The 19,242-nt window shown below is 45.2% G+C and overlaps 1 protein-coding gene across 3 annotated transcripts; it reads left to right on the forward strand.

Moving 5' to 3' along the window:
• The first annotated feature begins 10,453 nt into the window (after window positions 1–10,453).
• Window positions 10,454–19,242, forward strand: DHRS9 (dehydrogenase/reductase 9). 3 transcript variants are annotated; one of them, XM_032965540.2, is made up of 6 exons: window positions 10,454–10,608; window positions 11,680–11,777; window positions 13,842–14,188; window positions 15,809–16,067; window positions 17,027–17,190; window positions 17,794–19,242. In XM_032965540.2, the coding sequence occupies exons 3-6, from the start codon at window positions 13,870–13,872 to the stop codon at window positions 18,009–18,011; spliced, it is 960 nt and encodes a 319-aa protein (XP_032821431.1). In that variant the 5' UTR covers window positions 10,454–10,608; window positions 11,680–11,777; window positions 13,842–13,869; the 3' UTR covers window positions 18,012–19,242. The 3 variants fall into 3 exon arrangements, with proteins under 3 accessions (XP_032821431.1, XP_032821430.1, XP_075927794.1); XM_076071679.1 differs by lacking the exon at window positions 10,454–10,608 and adding an exon at window positions 10,946–10,964; XM_032965539.2 differs by lacking the exon at window positions 11,680–11,777 and having other exon boundaries at window positions 10,478–10,608.

Below are 19,242 nucleotides of genomic sequence, written 5' to 3' on the forward strand. Positions count from 1 at the left end.
CCTCGTGATAACTCATTCCCTCGTGGGGGGCTCCCGTGATAACTCATTCCCTCGTGATAACTCATTCCTTCGTGGGGGGCTCCCGTGCCAACTCATTCCCTCGTGGGGGGCTCCCGTGATAACTCATTCCCTCGTGGGGGGCTCCCGTAATAACTCATTCCCTCGTGGGGGGCTCCCGTGATAACTCATTCCCTCGTGGGGGGCTCCCGTGATAACTCATTCCCTGGTGATAACTCATTCCCTCGTGGGGCCTCCCGTGATAACTCATTCCCTGGTGATAACTCATTCCCTCGTGGGGGGCTCCCGTGATAACTCATTCCCTCTTGGGGGCTCCCGTGATAACTCATTCCCTCGTGGGGGCTCCCGTGATAACTCATTCTCTCGTGGGGGGCTCCCGTGATAACTCATTCCCTCGTGCTAACTCATTCCCTCGTGATAACTCATTCCCTCGTGGGGGGCTCCCGTGCCAACTCATTCCCTCGTGGGGGGCTCCCGTGATAACTCATTCCCTCGTGAGGGGCTCCCGTGACAACTCATTCCCTCGTGGGGGGGCTCCCGTGATAACTCATTCCCTCGTGATAACTCATTCCCTCGTGGGGGGCTCCCGTGATAACTCATTCCCTCGTGATAACTCATTCCCTCGTGGGGGGCTCCCGTGATAACTCATTCCCTCGTGATAACTCATTCCCTCGTGATAACTCATTCCCTCGTGGGGGGCTCCCGTGATAACTCATTCCCTCGTGATAACTCATTCCCTCGTGGGGGGCTCCCGTGATAACGCATTCCCTCGTGATAACTCATTCCTCGTGGGGGGCTCCCGTGATAACTTATTCCCTCGTGATAACTCATTCCCTCGTGGGGGACTCCCGTGATAACTCATTCCCTCGTGGGGGGCTCCCGTGATAACTCATTCCCTCGTGATAACTCATTCCCTCGTGATAACTCATTCCCTCGTGGGGGGCTCCCGTGATAACTCATTCCCTCGTGATAACTCATTCCCTCGTGGGGGGCTCCCGTGATAACGCATTCCCTCGTGATAACTCATTCCTCGTGGGGGGCTCCCGTGATAACTTATTCCCTCGTGATAACTCATTCCCTCGTGGGGGACTCCCGTGATAACTCATTCCCTCGTGGGGGGCTCCCGTGATAACTCATTCCCTCGTGATAACTCATTCCCTCGTGGGGGGCTCCCGTGATAACTCATTCCCTCGTGGGGGGCTCCCGTGATAGCTCATTCCCTCGTGATAACTCATTCTTTCGTGGGGGGCTCCCGTGATAACTCATTCCCTCGTGATAACTCATTCCCTCGTGGGGGGCTCCCGTGATAACTCATTCCCTCGTGATAACTCATTCCCTCATGGGGAACTCCCATGATAACTTATTCCCTCGTGATAACTCATTCCCTCGTGGGGGCTCCCGTGCCAACTCATTCCCTCGGGGGGGGGCTCCCGTGATAACTCATTCCTTTGGGGGGGGCTCCCGTGCCAACTTATTCCCTCGTGGGGGGCTCCCGTGTCAACTCATTCCCTCGTGGGGGGCTCCCGTGACAACTCATTCCCTCGTGGGGGGCTCCCGTGCTGACTCATTCCCTCGTGGGGGGCTCCCGTGCCAACTCATTCCCTCATGGGGGGCTCCCGTGCTAACTCATTCCCTCGTGGGGGGCTCCTGTCGGTTCAACGTGGGGTGGGTGGGGGGTGGAAACGTCGTTTGTCGTCGTTGTGAAGTTCTGATTGTTCATCACAATTCCCGGAGTCGTGACAATCTATCGGTAATAGTGGGGTGAATACTATCCAGAGTACCTAGTCGTGCAAGGGCGACATTCACTTTGCCTATTTGTATTACCAATTTAAGGTCCTGGAGTGGCCTAGCCAGTCTTCAGACCTTAATCCCATAGAAAATCTGTGGAGGGAGCTGAAGGTTCGAGTTGCCAAACGTCAGCCTCGAAACCTTAATGACTTGGAGAAGATCTGCAAAGAGGAGTGGGACAAAATCCCTCCTGAGATGTGTGCAAACCTGGTGGCCAACTACAAGAAACGTCTGACCTCTTTGATTTCCAACAAGGGTTTTGCCACAAAATACTAAGTCATGTTTTGCAGAGGGGTCAAATACTTATTTCCCTCATTAAAATGCAATGGTCCCAGCTGCCTTGAGATCATTGACAAGATCCTCTCGTGTAGTTCTGGGCTGATTCCTCACCGTTCTCATGATCATTGCAACTCCACGAGGTGAGATCTTGCATGGAGCCCCAGGCCGAGGGAGATTGACAGTTTTTTTGTGTTTCTTCCATTTGCGAATAATCGCACCAACTGTTGTCACCTTCTCACCAAGCTGCTTGGCAATGGTCTTGTAGCCCATTCCAGCCTTGTGTAGGTCTACAATCTTGTCCCTGACATCCTTGGAGAGCTCTTTGGTCTTGGCCATGGTGGAGAGTTTGGAATCTGATTGATTGATTGCTTCTGTAGACTGGTGTCTTATGTACAGGTAACAAGCTGAGATTAGGAGCACTCCCCGTAAGAGTGTGCTCCTAATCTCAGCTCATTACCTGTATAAAAGACACCTGGGAGCCAGACATCTTTCTCATTGAAAGGGGGTCAAATACTTATTTCCCTCATTAAAATGCAAATCAATTTATAAAAATTTTGACATGCGTTTTTCTGGATTTTTTGTTGTTATTCTGTCTCTCACTGTTCAAATAAACCTACTATTAAAATTATAGACTGATCATTTCTTTGTCAGTGGGCAAACGTACAAAATCAGCAGGGGATCAAATACTTTTTTCCCTCACTGTACGTGACTTTACCAAAAGAACCATGGATCCTTGCAGTCACGAAAACTTCAAATCATGAATTAAGTCTTGGTTCGCTTGGAGAGAAGGCTCTCTTGGGTCGTGGGACAGACCCTGGTGCAAATGGGTTGACTTGACCGAGATGACCGTGCAGATGAACACTGTCTGTGCCACCCCACGGCATGGCTGTAAACCTATACGGTTTTACTCCGTGTTCTATTTAAGAGGGACAATTTGAGTGTTCAGGTCCATACGGAGTACAGCCGTTTACATTCGGGCCAAAATAAAGGCATTGTTTATATTTCTCCCCTTGTGATGGGACTTTGTAGGATGAGCGCTTAGGTTTATAAGGGGCACGGGGGTGACCAATACGGTCTGAATTGGTCTGTAATAAGGTAGGGTACTGATAAGGGGTTGACGGGTATGCAGATGCATCGGCTGTGCACCATCCTGTGCCAACTTTTGCTGCGTTTTATCAACCCGGCGCTTCCCGCTCGTTGTTGTGAGCGTCGCTCCTCTGCCCCCCGTCTCTTGTTGCTGGAGGGCGACTGCCTCCAACTTCCCAATAGCAGCAGCGTCCTTCACGAGCCTCATCCATTGCAATCCATCTGACACCGCTAGTGCCAGTCACTTAACTACTCGCAGTCTCCGTATTCTCTATTTTATTCAATTACTTGGTAGCTATTTAGATAATTGAGACGTAAGATAACTCTCTGAAATATATTCTCGATAATCAAACGCGGTTAAAGGTCAACAACCACAGCGACAAATACGATGCCCTTTGATTGTTGTTAGATCAGTTTGTAAAATCGTTGGTAAAAAAAAAATGCCCAACCACCTTAGGCCAAGAAGGGTGAGAGGAATGTTATACAGATGGGCGACATGGTACTTTCACTATTGACTTAAATAACGATGAATTACCATCTTCTCACACACCTCGTAAGCGAAGTAACTACCTTGTAGTTGCTCGTAATTGAAGTAAATAGGCAAAGTGCCATGTCACCCATCTGCATTACATGGTGTTTGGACATTTACCTACCGATTTTACAAAGTGATCTAACTGTGCAATCAAAGGTGCAACATGATGTGTGTGTGCGTGCTGTGGTTGACATTTACATGTGTGTTTTTATCGAGAATATCTTTGATAAAATATTTAACTGTATCTCAATTATCTAAGTTATTTAAAATGTTGGCGAAAATTTTAAGATATTCTAACCCAAGTGTTTTTTTTTAAAGACATTGGCAAAAATCAAACAGCAGCAAATGTTCTATATACATGTACAGTATACACATTCATTTTTTTTGTAAAACCAATACAACCAATGACCTTGGTTCATTGCCCTCAGTAATCTATGAGATAAACTTGCTTTACCCTGCTGTTTATTAACTGTTGCGTCTCACCAGTTCACATTTAAGCCCTCGGCAGTTCAGACTGAACAATCTCGTGCTGTAACAGCCGTTTTGTACCTTTTGAAATTACATCGGTAGGATTTAGTTATCACCTGCACCTGGAGTATGTTGGAAAGCGTTATGTCATTTAGTTTTGTGATTACGCTTTAAAGTATTTGTATAAATAAACTATTTGCGAGATGTTAACTACCTCGCTAGGTATACAGGAGGTCGATCCCGACCCTGACGCCTGCTGTATAAAGTATTTGGAGTTTGCGTGTCTCCCCGTGGTAGTGTGGATTTTTCTCCGGGTCCTCCGGTTTTCCCCTCCACATGTAGAAATATGTGTTTAGATTAGTGGGCTGTTATACATTTCCAAATGATGATAAACCACTTCGTTGATCTATGATTTGTGGCCAGGTTGCTTCTGAAAAAAGAGCTATGGGGCCATCCATAAATGACGTCACGCGATTTGAAGCATGTTTTATATTTGGGGGGGGGGGGGGGCAGAGCTTTGTGACGCCGTGTGACGAAGGGGGGCGGGGGTCAAAAATTGTAAAAAATCGCGTGACGTCATTTATGGACGGCCCCTATATACAGTGAGGGAAAAAAGTATTTGATCCCCTGCTGATTTTGTACGTTTGCCCACTGACAAAGAAATGATCAGTCTATAATTTTAATGGTAGGTTTATTTGAACAGTGAGAGACAGAATAACAACAACAAAATCCAGAAAAACGCATGTCAAAATGTTATAAATTGATTTGCATTTTAACTAGGGAAATAAGTACGTGACCCCTCGGCAGAACATGACTTAGTACTTGATGGCAAAACCCTTGTTGGCAATCACAGAGGTCAGACGTTTCTTGTTGTTGGCTACCAGGTTTGCACACATCTCAGGAGGGATTTTGTCCCACTCCTCTTTGCAGATCTTCTCCAAGTCATTAAGGTTTCGAGGCTGACGTTTGGCAACTCGAACCTTCAGCTCCCTCCACAGATTTTCTTTGGGATTAAGGTCTGGAGACTGGCTAGGCCACTCCAGGACCTTAATGTGCTTCTTCTTGAGCCACTCCTTTGTTGCCTTGGCCGTGTGTTTTGGGTCATTGTCATGCTGGAATACCCATCCACGACCCATTTTCCATGCCCTGGCTGAGGGAAGGAGGTTCTCACCCAATATTTGACGTTACATGGCCCCGTCCATCGTCCCTTTGATGCGGTGAAGTTGTTCTGTCCCCCTAGCATAAAAACACCCCCAACGCATGTTTCCACCTCCATGTTTGACGGTGGGGATGGTGTTATTGGGGTCATAGGCAGCATTCCTCCTCCTTCAAACACGGCGAGTTGAGTTGATGCCAAAGAGCTCCATTTTGTCTCATCTGATCACAACACTTTCACCCAGTTGTCCTCTGAATCATTCAGATGTTCATTGGCAAACTTCCGACGGGCATGTATATGTGCTTTCTTGAGCAGGGGGACCTTGCGGGCACTGCAGGATTTCAGTCCTTTACGGCGTAGTGTGTTACCAATTGTTTTCTTGGTGACTATGGTCCCAGCTGCCTTGAGATCATTGACAAGATCATCCCGTGTAGTTCTGGGCTGATTCCTCACCGTTCTCATGATCATTGCAACTCCACGAGGTGAGATCTTGCATGGAGCCCCAGGCCGAGGGAGATTGACAGTTTTTTTGTGTTTCTTCCATTTGCGAATAATCGCACCAACTGTTGTCACCTTCTCACCAAGCTGCTTGGCAATGGTCTTGTAGCCCATTCCAGCCTTGTGTAGGTCTACAATCTTGTCCCTGACATCCTTGGAGAGCTCTTTGGTCTTGGCCATGGTGGAGAGTTTGGAATCTGATTGATTGATTGCTTCTGTAGACAGGTGTCTTATGTACAGGTAACAAGCTGAGATTAGGAGCACTCCCCGTAAGAGTGTGCTCCTAATCTCAGCTCATTACCTGTATAAAAGACACCTGGGAGCCAGACATCTTTCTCATTGAAAGGGGGTCAAATACTTATTTCCCTCATTAAAATGCAAATCAATTTATAAAAATTTTGACATGCGTTTTTCTGGATTTTTTGTTGTTATTCTGTCTCTCACTGTTCAAATAAACCTACTATTAAAATTATAGACTGATCATTTCTTTGTCAGTGGGCAAACGTACAAAATCAGCAGGGGATCAAATACTTTTTTCCCTCACTGTACGTGACTTTACCGAAAGAACCATGGATCCTTGCAGTCACGAAAACTTCAAATCATGAATTAAGTCTTGGTTCGCTTGGAGAGAAGGCTCTCTTGGGTCGTGGGACAGACCCTGGTGCAAATGGGTTGACTTGACCGAGATGACCGTGCAGATGAACACCGTCTGTGCTACCCCACGGCATGGCTGTAAACCTATACGGTTTTACTCCGTGTTCTATTTAAGAGGGACAATTTGAGTGTTCAGGTCCATACGGAGTACAGCCGTTTACATTCGGGCCAAAATAAAGGCATTGTTTATATTTCTCCCCTTGTGATGGGACTTTGTAGGATGAGCGCTTAGGTTTATAAGGGGCACGGGGGTGACCAATACGGTCTGAATTGGTCTGTAATAAGGTAGGGTACTGATAAGGGGTTGACGGGTATGCAGATGCATCGGCTGTGCACCATCCTGTGCCAACTTTTGCTGCGTTTTATCAACCCGGCGCTTCCCGCTCGTTGTTGTGAGCGTCGCTCCTCTGCCCCCCGTCTCTTGTTGCTGGAGGGCGACTGCCTCCAACTTCCCAATAGCAGCAGCGTCCTTCACGAGCCTCATCCATTGCAATCCATCTGACACCGCTAGTGCCAGTCACTTAACTACTCGCAGTCTCCGTATTCTCTATTTTATTCAATTACTTGGTAGCTATTTAGATAATTGAGACATAAGATAACTCTCTGAAATATATTCTCGATAATCAAACGCGGTTAAAGGTCAACAACCACAGCGACAAATACGATGCCCTTTGATTGTTGTTAGATCAGTTTGTAAAATCGTTGGTAAAAAAAAATGCCCAACCACCTTAGGCCAAGAAGGGTGAGAGGAATGTTATACAGATGGGCGACATGGTACTTTCACTATTGACTTAAATAACGATGAATTACCATCTTCTCACACACCTCGTAAGCGAAGTAACTACCTTGTAGTTGCTCGTAATTGAAGCAAATAGGCAAAGTGCTATGTCACCCATCTTCATTACATGGTGTTTGGACATTTACCTACCGATTTTACAAAGTGATCTAACTGTGCAATCAAAGGTGCAACATGATGTGTGTGTGCGTGCTGTGGTTGACATTTACATGTGTGTTTTTATCGAGAATATCTTTGATAAAATATTTAACTGTATCTCAATTATCTAAGTTATTTAAAATGTTGGCGAAAATTTTAAGATATTCTAACCCAAGTGTTTTTTTTAAAGACATTGGCAAAAATCAAACAGCAGCAAATGTTCTATACACATGTACAGTATGCACATTCAGTTTTTTTGTAAAACCAATACAACCAATGACCTTTGTTCTTTGCCCTCAGTAATCTATGAGATAAACTTGCCTTACCCTGCTGTTTATTGACTGTTGGGTCTCACCAGTTCACATTTAAGCCCTCGGCAGTTCAGACTGAACAATCTCGTGCTATGACAGCCGTTTTGTACCTTTTGAAATTACATCGGTAGGATTTAGTTATCACCTGCACCTGGAGTATGTTGGAAAGCGTTATGTCATTTAGTTTTGTGATTACACTTTAAAGTATTTGTATAAATAAACTACTTGCGAGATGTTAACTACCTCGCCAGGTTTACAGGAGGTCGATCCCGACCCTGACGCCTGCTGTATAAAGTATTTGGAGTTTGCGTGTCTCCCCGCGGTAGTGTGGATTTTTCTCCGGATCATCCGGTTTTCCCCTCCACATGTAGAAATATGCGTTTAGATTAGTGGGTTGTTATACATTTCCAAATGATGATAAACCACTTCGTTGATCTATGATTTGTGGCCAGGTTGCTTCTGAAAAAAGAGCTATGGGGCCATCCATAAATGACGTCACGCGATTTGAAGCATGTTTTATATTTGGGGGGGGGGGCAGAGCTTTGTGACGCCGTGTGACGAAGGGGGGGGGTCAAAAATCGTAAAAAATCGCGTGACGTCATTTATGGACGGCCCCTATATACACTGACAAAGAAATGATCAGTCTATAATTTTAATGGTAGGTTGATTTGAACAATGAGAGACAGAATAACAACAAAAAATCCAGAAAAACGCATGGCAAAAATGTTATGAATTGATTTGCATTTTAAGGAGGGAAATAAGTATTTGACCCCTCTGCAAAACATGACTTTGTACTTGGTGGCAAAACCCTTGTTTGAAATCAAAGAGGTCAGACGTTTCTTGTAGTTGGCCACCAGGTTTGTACACATCTCAGGAGGGATTTTGTCCCACTCCTCTTTGCAGATCTTCTCCAAGTCATTAAGGTTTCGAGGCTGACGTTTGGCAACTCGAACCTTCAGCTCCCTCCACAGATTTTCTATGGGATTAAGGTCTGGAGACTGGCTAGGCCACTCCAGGACCTTAATGTGCTTCTTCTTGAGCCACTCCTTTGTTGCCTTGGCCGTGTGTTTTGGGTCATTGTCATCCTGGAATACCCATCCACGACCCATTTTCCATGCCCTGGCTGAGGGAAGGAGGTTCTCACCCAATATTTGACGGTACATGGCCCCGTCCATCGTCCCTTTGATGCGGTGAAGTTGTCCTGTCCCCCTAGCAGAAAAACACCCCCAAATCATAATGTTTCCACCTCCATGTTTGACGGTGGGGATGGTGTTCTTGGGGTCATAGGCAGCATTCCTCCACCTCCTCCAAACTCGGCGAGTTGAGTTGATGCCAAAGAGCTCCATTTTGGTCTCATCTGACCACAACACTTTCACCCAGTTGTCCTCTGAATCATTCAAATGTTCATTGGCAAACTTCAGACGGGCATGTATATGTGCTTTCTTGAGCAGGGGGACCTTGCGGGCGCTGCAGGATTTCAGTCCTTCACGGCATTGTGTGTTACCAATTGTTTTCTTGGTGACTATGGTCCCAGCTGCCTTTAGATCATTGACAAGATCCCCCCGTGTAGTTCTGGGCTGATTCCTCACCGTTCTCATGATCATTGCAACTCCACGAGGTGAGATCTTGCATGGAGCCCCAGGCCGAGGGAGATTGACAGTTCTTTTGTGTTTCTTCCATTTGCGAATAATCGCACCAACTGTTGTCACCTTCTCAACAAGCTGCTTGGCAATGGTCTTGTAGGCCATTCCAGCCTTGTGTAGGTCTACAATCTTGTCCCTGACATCCTTGGAGAGCTCTTTGGTCTTGGCCATGGTGGAGAGTTTGGAATCTGATTGATTGATTGCTTCTGTGGACAGGTGTATTTATACAGTTAACAAGCACACTCTTAAATGGAGTGCTCCTAATCTCAGCTCGTTACCTGTATAAAAGACACCTGGGAGCCAGAAATCTTTCTGATTGAGAGGGGGTCAAATACTTATTTCCCTCATTAAAATGCAAATCAATTCATACAATTTTTGACATGCGCTTTTCTGGATTTTGTTGTTGTTATTCTGTCTCTCACTGTTGAAATAAACCTACCATTTAAAATACAGACTGATCATTTCTTTGTCAGTGGGCAAACGTACAAAATCAGCAGGGGATCAAATACTTTTTTCCCTCAATGTAGCTCAGTGGACCTTAACCTGTTAAAATATTTTTGTTAAATAATTTTAGTGTGCACTTGCTGGGGTTAAAATATGTTTTTCTTTGCTATTCGCGTTCAGTTAGTTACTCGTAAAAATCTGGTCACCAGCGCCTTGCTATGCAATGAATCGTAGTTCAGTGTTATTGTGGATTCAACACCGCACGGTGCAGTGCAGAGTACAATATAACTAAGCATTAATATTGTTCTAGACTTGTTTGCATAATAGAAGCACCAAGATTACTGGCTGAGAACCGCGCATCCGTTGATGCCATTGGGGGCCGCCCTTGCTTAAATGTTGGGTCGAACAATTCCAAAATAATGCCACAACGTCCAACCTTCATTGGGTGGGGGGTGGGGTGGTGGTGGTGGCGTTTAAAGACGCGAATGAATTTTGCCGTAGCAGCCTGTAAAACCCTGGGCGTTTCTTGTTCATGTTTTTTTTGTTTGTTGCTGTTGCACCCGATTCAAGAGCCGAATGGCTCACAGGGCTATACCAAATAAATGAACTATGAACTATGTGGGGGGCACGCCCATGCAAAGTCGAAGCGAGCAGCGGGATTGGGGCAACCACGCCCAGGATATGAAGTCACTGGGTAACATCGCAGCCCGCAACCCTTCAGCGATCAAGTTGTCCCGAGCCTCACTCGCATTTATCCGCAGAGGTCGGCGATTCCGTTGCTTCCGGCTCGTTTCCACGTGAGTCGATTTGCATTTTTACAGAACTCTTGTTTCGTCTTGCACGTTGTTATATATATATTTTTTACGTTGATAATTGTTGATGCGCAGTTTACATTTTGCGGTAATTACTGTGATTCAATACTGTCATTCTGCGTGCGGTTTGTTCGTCGTACAGTACATCTCACCCGTAACTCTTGAGTAAACGCAGTTTAGAACGTTGGTCCAACGTTCGCATCTAGTTAAAACCTTTGGACCAACGGTGAACCAGCAGCCAAAACGTTTCCCGTTTACTGGGCTTGGCTTCTCCCTGGTGGTCCGGGCTCCTATAGCGTGTCCTGTTGTTGTAGTTGTTAATAGGTGCATCGTGATTGCAGGCATGTATTCAGCACACGGAGGGATTTGGGCTTTGCTGCATGCCGTGATTTGGGGCGAGATATTCCAAGCGTGGTTTTTGTTGGCCCCACAGAGATGCGACATTTGAGGAATGCACAAGCCAATGTTGTGCTTCATGTGGCTCACAGCGCATCACGCAAAGAAACTTCACCCAAGTCTATATTTAAAGCTTCACCCAGTAACCGTGCAACATTACGCCATCGTTGGCACGTTGTTGGAACCAATTCTAGATTTGTTGGAACCTTTGGGCTAACGTTGCCCAAACATTGGCCCCCCCCTGTGTTTTTTTTGTTAACTAAAATATTACACGTTGATATGCAAGTTGCATAACACGTGGAAGAGAATACTAGACAGATTTTAAAGATGGATGTACAAATGTGCCCTAAAGATGTACAATATAGCAAGTACTGTAATCGTTATTTTTGGCAGTATGAGAAGAATAGTTTTGCATTGGTATTGCTCTTATATATCTTTATTGCTGTTAAACACGACAGGTAGCATTTCGAAAATTGTCACCATTACGCACATTCTATGGCAGCATTCGCAAAATGTAAAACATTTTTTTACAAAATAATGAATTGCAATTCTTCTGCTATGTGTATTTCCATATGAAACATCATCTTATCGATCACATTGAAGGTACGGTAATATTGACCCTGCACTGTTTCCATTTCTGTGCCGTGTACCTGTTTGCAGGACGTTTGAAAAAAAGGCGATAAGTTTACGGCGGTCTTGGTAGCAGAATCAAAAGGACATCTTCATTGCACTTAGTACGGCTGGGCAACGTCTTCACTGTGAGTACAGGGCTAGAGTAAAAACAAAAAACTCTTAGCTAGAACCATTTTAAAAAAAACAAAAACACCACAGCCCGAAATTAAATGATGACGTTGGTTATTTTTTCATCCACTTGTAATCCAAGTGTGCAGCTCCAGGTTCGGCTGCTTGTTGAGAATTTTCTTCTCTCAAACTTTCACCGCGCAAGACTGCGGGCATCTACAACTCTTCAGAGGATGCGTGGCAAAATCTTGATGGTTTTAGGATGTGCTCAAGAACGTGGTCAAATCTGGTAGAGACCACACTTGGGGCTACAGCGAGAACATTTTTCGCTTAACATTGTTGCTTTAAGTTGTCCTTTCCCGCTGCAAAGAGCAACAGCATATGGGCCGCATAATCCTTATTACCAGGGCGAATCATTGGATCTAGCTCTGATTTGGTTGGATTTTTATATTGTGGAGATATTCAGGGAAGTCGTGTACTAATATACGCAACTGCGCACAATTCTGTGAGTCACTTATAACTGCTTTGCCGTTACTTATTGCCAATTGTGGACTCAGATGAACGTCCTATCATCTCATAGAGTCCTTGGCAGATAATAATATGATACACAGCGGCAGTGGGGGTCGCAAAATGCCGATTTATCTCTATATAAAAGGGACATTTGTGAATGTGTGTTTGTTCGAAATGTTGAGCATACTTTCCAACATGGAACAAACTTGAAATTTGGCATGTGGGTAGCTTCCAGACTGTACACATTGCAAAAAGTATAAAAAATTAACTTTTGTATTTTGGGGGGGGGGGGGAAATGACCATGAAGTGTGTGGCGTCAACCCGCATACAGGACTAGCGATAATCGATATCTGGTGAGCGTTTGTTGTATCGATTAAATGGGAATAGGCCGATTCTAAAGAAATGTGCAACCTTCGATTCCTTTGCGCGATTTAAAGAATCGAATCTTGGCACGCAAGCGTAAGTTATTTTTTTTCCACCGCGCGTTGGGTTTAATTGTAATTAATGAGGTAATGATCAAAGTTTTCTTTACATTTGTATATGTTATGTTTTCAACTTTTGAGAAGTTTTTAAATATATTTTTCCCCCGGGCAATGCAGGGTACTTCCCGCTAGATACTAATAAACCCCAATGATCCGATCGAAATTAGGGATTTCGATCTGATCATTGGGGGGGCACGTGCCACCCCCCCCCCCCCCCCCACCACTGGCTCCGCCATGGATGTAAGAACTTAGAAAAAAAATAATGGCAGGGAATTCCAGAGACTAGCGGTGCAAAAGGGAAGCTGTGTGAAGAGAGTTGTTTTGACCTGCAGTGTGGAGGATCAACGCAGTGTGGATTAAGACGAAACAACCTGTCCAAGAGCTACAACATTGTACATTGCAAAGATATTGGCTGGAAATCTTTTCGAATTGTCAACTGCTCTTTGGCATTTGGCGAGAGACATGTACATCAGACATGTCTAGAGACATGTACATCAGATATGGGCCTGCTAAGTTGGGTTTAAAAACAAAAATCTAGTCACTGGCCGACGTTTTTTTCTTTACCAACGTGCATGCCTCTGACCAGATTCCCAAAAATTGGTCTCATTTGGTTCCCCAATATATTTTCAGATTGTACCGTGGATTGTTCGGCATGACGTTCGACACGATATGTCAACTCTTTGTTCCACGTGCTGAGGGCTTGTTCAGGAGCACTGCTGTTCCTGAGATGTTCTGTTCTGGGGAAGCTCCCAGCACGTGGAACTGAACGTCGAACGTCGTGCCGAACAACACGCACTGCATCCCGAAGATGCATTGGAGCCGTCTAGAACAACCGCGAAAACCCACGCAGTCGTGTGTTTATATTCTTGGTTCTTTCGGTAAAGTCACGTGAGAATTTAATTGTTTTATATTTTTATTACTGTATTGTTTCCCTTCTACGTGACTTTACCGAAAGAACCAAGAATATGAATCCCTGCAGTCACGAAAGCTTTAAATCAAAAGTCGTGTTTTTGTTTGATTTTGATTAGGGGAGGCATGTCGACTTTTCTGACGCTCATTAACTAACACTAAATCCACCATTTGTTTCAGATTTTTGAAGACTGCAGCATTCCCAGTCATGTACATTCTCCTTCTCGCTCTGCTACCGATAGTGGCCGTGGTGGTGTACTTCCGCTCACGGGAGCGCAATGTCATCGACAACACCACGGACAAGTATGTGTTCATCACCGGGTGCGACACAGGCTTCGGGAAGTTACTGGCCAAGCGCCTGGACACCCGCGGGTTTCACGTGATTGCCGCATGCTTTACGGAAGAGGGGCAGAACGCCATCAAGGCGGAAACCTCTCAGCGACTAAAAACGGTCAGCCTGGACGTGACAAATAACGAAAGCGTGAAGCGAGCTGCCGAGGCCGTGCAAGAGATAGTCGGCGACACGGGTGAGTCAAAGCGTTGTTAAAGCGAAATTTACAGCTGGGTGTGACAGGCGAAGGATTTTACGCATGGATTTTTGTTACTGTGAAAGGGATTTTCATATAGAACTCTTTCGATGGTGTGAACTTTGTTATTAAGTGAAACAGGGAGTATACATCGTGTGTAAGTATGCGCAGATTCTGTGACGCTTTAAAAAAACTTGCATTTGTCCAGGGAAATTGTTTTGTTTATTAAATGCCTACGACCTGCCATGACAAGGATCAGAATCACGGATCTCCCCACGATTGACAGAAAAAGCAGACCATCATCCAGCAGTGGTTTTACAAAGGACTGTAAATTATTTATATTACAATCATTCAGAAAGAAATGAAATATAGTTTACAGTCATATTGCTCTTAAATAAAACCACATCTCAAGATGCTGAACAGAGAGAGAGGCAGTCCGTTATATGTAAAGGAAGAAAAAAGTCTCGTGCCCAGGTTTGAGTAGGGGCAGGGAGTCGACAGCACAGATGGCAGGGGAAGTCAACTTTGCGCAGCCCAATAAGCACCGATGTCACATGCAATGGACACGTCGAGGTGCATGTAGATGACGTGTTGACAATGTGTTTCAGTTGTGTAGTGAATCCAACTGAGTCGCAGACGTTAACTCGGGAGCAACACTATTTATTCAACACAACAGGCCCAACATAACATAACCTACGCTCGGGTCTCGAATGTCCCATCTAGCCACGCTATGCCAGAACTAGACACGGTTCGCTATCCCGGTCCGGACCACCAGCTGGGTCCCGGACCGCGTGACTCGAGGCTTCTACTCCTCCCCGACGTGGATCTTAGAACACCAACACTTGAAGAACCCCGAGCTCCTCAGGGAGCTCTCGTTATATGCTCCCGGGCTGGGGCTGGGGCTGGCTCCGACCATAGCCCCGCCCACCTTCCAGGCTCTTCGGGCCCTTTCTCGAATGTTCCCAAGAGCTCTCTGGGACCACGTGACCGCCCCTTGGCCCCCGTCCACCGTTGGTCCCTCTGACACTGCTCGCGATGCCTTCGCGCTAACCAGCGCTCACCCAACCACCGCTCGTGTCAGTACCTCAGCCCGCAACCCGGCTGCCCGCAATGACAACATCACCGGCCGTGACATCACAAGTCCTGGCACCACACAGTGAGAAGAACAGTCACTACAGTTGCACTGACATCCCTCAAAATGAACTAATCATCAGCACCCACCCCTGGCGCTGCTGATCACCAAGCCATATTCAAATGTCTTGCCGGCGTGTCTCGTTTTGGTTCAGGGTCTGCTGGGAAAATAGTGGAACACCACCCTTACTGTAAGGCAGCGGTTGCCCAACTAGCGTCTCCCAAGCCGCATGCGGCTCTTTAATCCACCACATGCGGCTCTATCGAAGGGGCATCACGTAGGACATGCTGTCTCGAAAACTGTCTATATATACACACTTATATATACACTTGGCTCTTTGGCTCTTGATCTGTTATAGGTTGGCCACCCCTGCTGGAAGGGATCCGGTACTGACTTGGCTCGGATGTGCCAGTGGAAAAGGGATATGAGCGGCGGGCGCTGTTTTGCCCCTGCACATTGTTTATCGTGACGAATTGTATCGTGTGCAGGACTCTGGGGCCTGGTGAACAACGCAGGCGTGTGTCTTCCCGTCGGCCCCATGGACTGGCTGACGATAGAAGATTTCCGCCCGTGCATGGAAGTGAACGCAATGGGTTTGGTGGCTGTGACGCTCGCTTGCCTACCCATGCTCAAGCGTGGCCGTGGCAGGGTTGTGAATATAGCCAGTGTGATGGGCCGCCTGGCTTTAGGCGGAGGAAGCTACAGCTTGTCCAAATTCTGCGTGGAGGCCTTCTCCGACATACTGCGGTGAGTTAGAAAAGTATTGTTACAGGCAACTAGGGTTGTCGCAATATGGCGATACTAATGATTTATCGCACGATATAAGATCCACGTTGATCACATTGATGAGACAATTAATGAGTATAAATGCTGAATAAGGTAATTTAGTAATGCTCTTCGAGACTGTGCATTGTACTGAGGAAGACCAAAATATTTGTTGACCGCACATATAGAAAAAGATTCACTGATTGACTTACTTGACAATGTGGAGGGAGAGTGCAATTGAATTGCCCGCTCCTTGCAAAATGAAATCCACGGAATAAGAATTGACTCATTGCACGTAATACGAGTGTCATTTTTGAGAACAAAAATAACAGAATAAGCAAGCAAGACGATATGTCTCCGTCACATATCTGTCTCTTCAGAGAAAAAAAAAATAAGTTTTTCTTACACAACCCATTAGCCCGCACAGCCTTCTGGGAGTGCATAATTTTAGCAGTATTGTATCAAGCGCCTTGAAATGAGGCAGGCACTATATCAATTTAAACAAGATAAAACAAGCAGACTCGACTTATAGTGCCTCATAAAGTCAGACTTGCTTGAATCAATGCTGGTTGAGCTACCGATCTTTACAAGGCAGGGAAGCTTCGCTTTACAATATGGGTCGTAGTTTTATGCAAAATTATACAATACATATATTCCATAGGTTGACATCGATTATACTAAGACAATGACTACATTAAAAAAATTGCTGACTAAATTAGCACTCCTTACCTTTTGCAAGTCGTTCATTTCAATTAATTGGCTTCCTATTATTTTGCTGCATTCCATCAGACTAGAGCTGGACAGTAATCAAAAATTGCAATACTCAATTCACTACTAGCTTAGTAAATATGAATTGTGAATGAAATTATGTCTGCGTGCGTTTTAAAATGCATGTTAGTATTTTGTATGTATATTAACATAGATTGTTCTGCACAATGCAGGAGAGATGTCCGAGTGTTCGGTATTAAGGTCATCATTATCGAGCCAGGCTTCTTCAAGACAAACCTCACCGATGAGAAGAAATTTAACAAGAGCTTGCGTGACATTTGGGCAACACTTCCCAAAGACACCAGGCACCAGTATGGGGAGGACTTCATTGAGAAAGGTAAATGTTTTATGTTTTCAACGTTGCTCCTGCTGCCACTGTTTTTCATCCACTGCACGTTGTGTCTGCTGAGCACACATTTTGGCCTGTACTCCTGTAGCTAATGGTTGTCCAGTGTAATCCATGTCGTTTGGCGTGATGTCTGACGTTTCAGTCTACACGCTGGGAGCTTCTTCAGGAACGGTTCAGTTCCGAGAAGATTCTCCCAGCACTTGGAAGGAACATTTTGGTTCCTCTAGTAGCGATGTTTTAGGAAAGTTATAAATGAGATTTAACAATATGGTTGCGTTTTTGTTTATTTCAAGATAAGACCCCCCCCCCCCAAAAAAAAATTCAATGTCCTATTTAGGCCCTCCAAATCTGGTGGACACAATTTCAAAATGTCCTTGTTTTTCATGTTCCCAAATTTTTGTGGTACAATAGAAATAAAAATATATTCGTTTTTAACCAAGGTCAGTGAAAATTTAAATCTGAATGTTTAGTAAGGTTTTGAATCCTAATATGATATCTTGTTTTGACCATTTTTTTTTACCTTTTTGTACATTTCGTAATTGTTCATGTTCCAATTCAATACATACCAGTATTTCTATGCATTTCTCTCAGTGACGGATGCCAACACGAAGAACTTAGGAAAGCTTCTGGACACAGACATTTCCAAAGTTCCCATCGCTGTGGAGCGTGCACTCACATCGGCGCTCCCCTTCACCCGCTACTCCGTCGGATGGGATGCCACGCTGTTCTGGTTGCCATTATCGTACGCACCCACAGTTGTGATTGATTACCTTCTCACACGAGAGTACATAAAACCTGCCAACGTTTAGACTAACTTAGGCCAAGGACCGATGTATTCCTAATTCCAATACCGTTGACTAAAATTTGTTTTCTTTTTATTAATTGTAACCTTTCCTAAATATATCCCAATTGTGCTTTTGGCGCCATGGCATTCGATGAAGTATCCATTTTGAACTCTCGCTGAGCAACTCAGCCAGCTATGTTAGAGAATGGCCCACAGAAGCGAATATTGCACAGCTGCCTCTGCTATCCCTTGAAAGTGACCTCTTGGTCCACACATGGTAGAGGGGAGCACTTTCCCACCCGTTCTGCATAAGAGAGTAACGTGCGTGGCATGACAGTAAAACTGATAGTTTAATTTTGAGTGCTGCAATTCAGTCAAATGTAAGTGTAGAAACAAATTTGTTGTGATGTATTTGTGTGCAGCCCCTTGGTGACTGGGCTGAGATCATAAACTCCACACCCGTGAGAACCTGGAGACCAAAATATACTTTTACAGAATTCAAAAACAAATTCGTGGTGATGGGTTTATTTACTCCGTGACATTTCCTTGGTTTGTTGACACAGGGACAAAAGTATTCCTGTAGCATATTTGCCATTCAGTAATTACCAACACAGGTATGGTTGAACGATGAAGGCCTCCCCCACGCTGTCAGAGGTTGTTTGACTATACTTCACCACGTTGGTCAGTGCAAGTTAGGGCTGTCCAGAGAGGGGAGGACAAACGTGGCATTCTGGCCCGGGCCTCAAACAAAAGAGGACCCGACAATGGGCCTTTCCAGTTGAATAACGGGGCCCTATGTGGAAATTCTTCCCTGGGGCCTCCAGGAACCACTTGATGGCTATGTGGCTTTGTAATGGGGATGCCCAGGATCAATTTAGCCCTACGCTCGCCACGGATGTTAGCTGTGGCCAGGAATAAAATAAAACTCTTGAGTTGCCAGATTTCTGAGCGCCGTGCTATGACCGCAGCAGCAGCAGCACTGCTCCACCCCCGTACAGATACGTTGTATAAAACTGTTGATGGTAATTTGTCACCTGGAAATTATTTATTTGTTACGGTTTTTTCGGCTTAACTTTTGTTTAAGTCTAAATGTGAAACAGGAATTTCAGCCACCATGTTGACATTATTAAACAAACAATTAAATTGTTTTTGCCACGTAAGCAAAATATCACTTCACACTGCTTTGTATGCCACTGCAAACATGCAAATATGCATTGGAATATTCTTATATCACTCAAAATAAAGTTTGAAATTAA

This window comes from Petromyzon marinus, chromosome 34 (assembly GCF_048934315.1).
Source record: "Petromyzon marinus isolate PM22_M1 ecotype Great Lakes invasive population chromosome 34, UKy_Petmar_22M1.pri1.0, whole genome shotgun sequence".
NCBI lineage: Eukaryota > Metazoa > Chordata > Hyperoartia > Petromyzontiformes > Petromyzontidae > Petromyzon > Petromyzon marinus.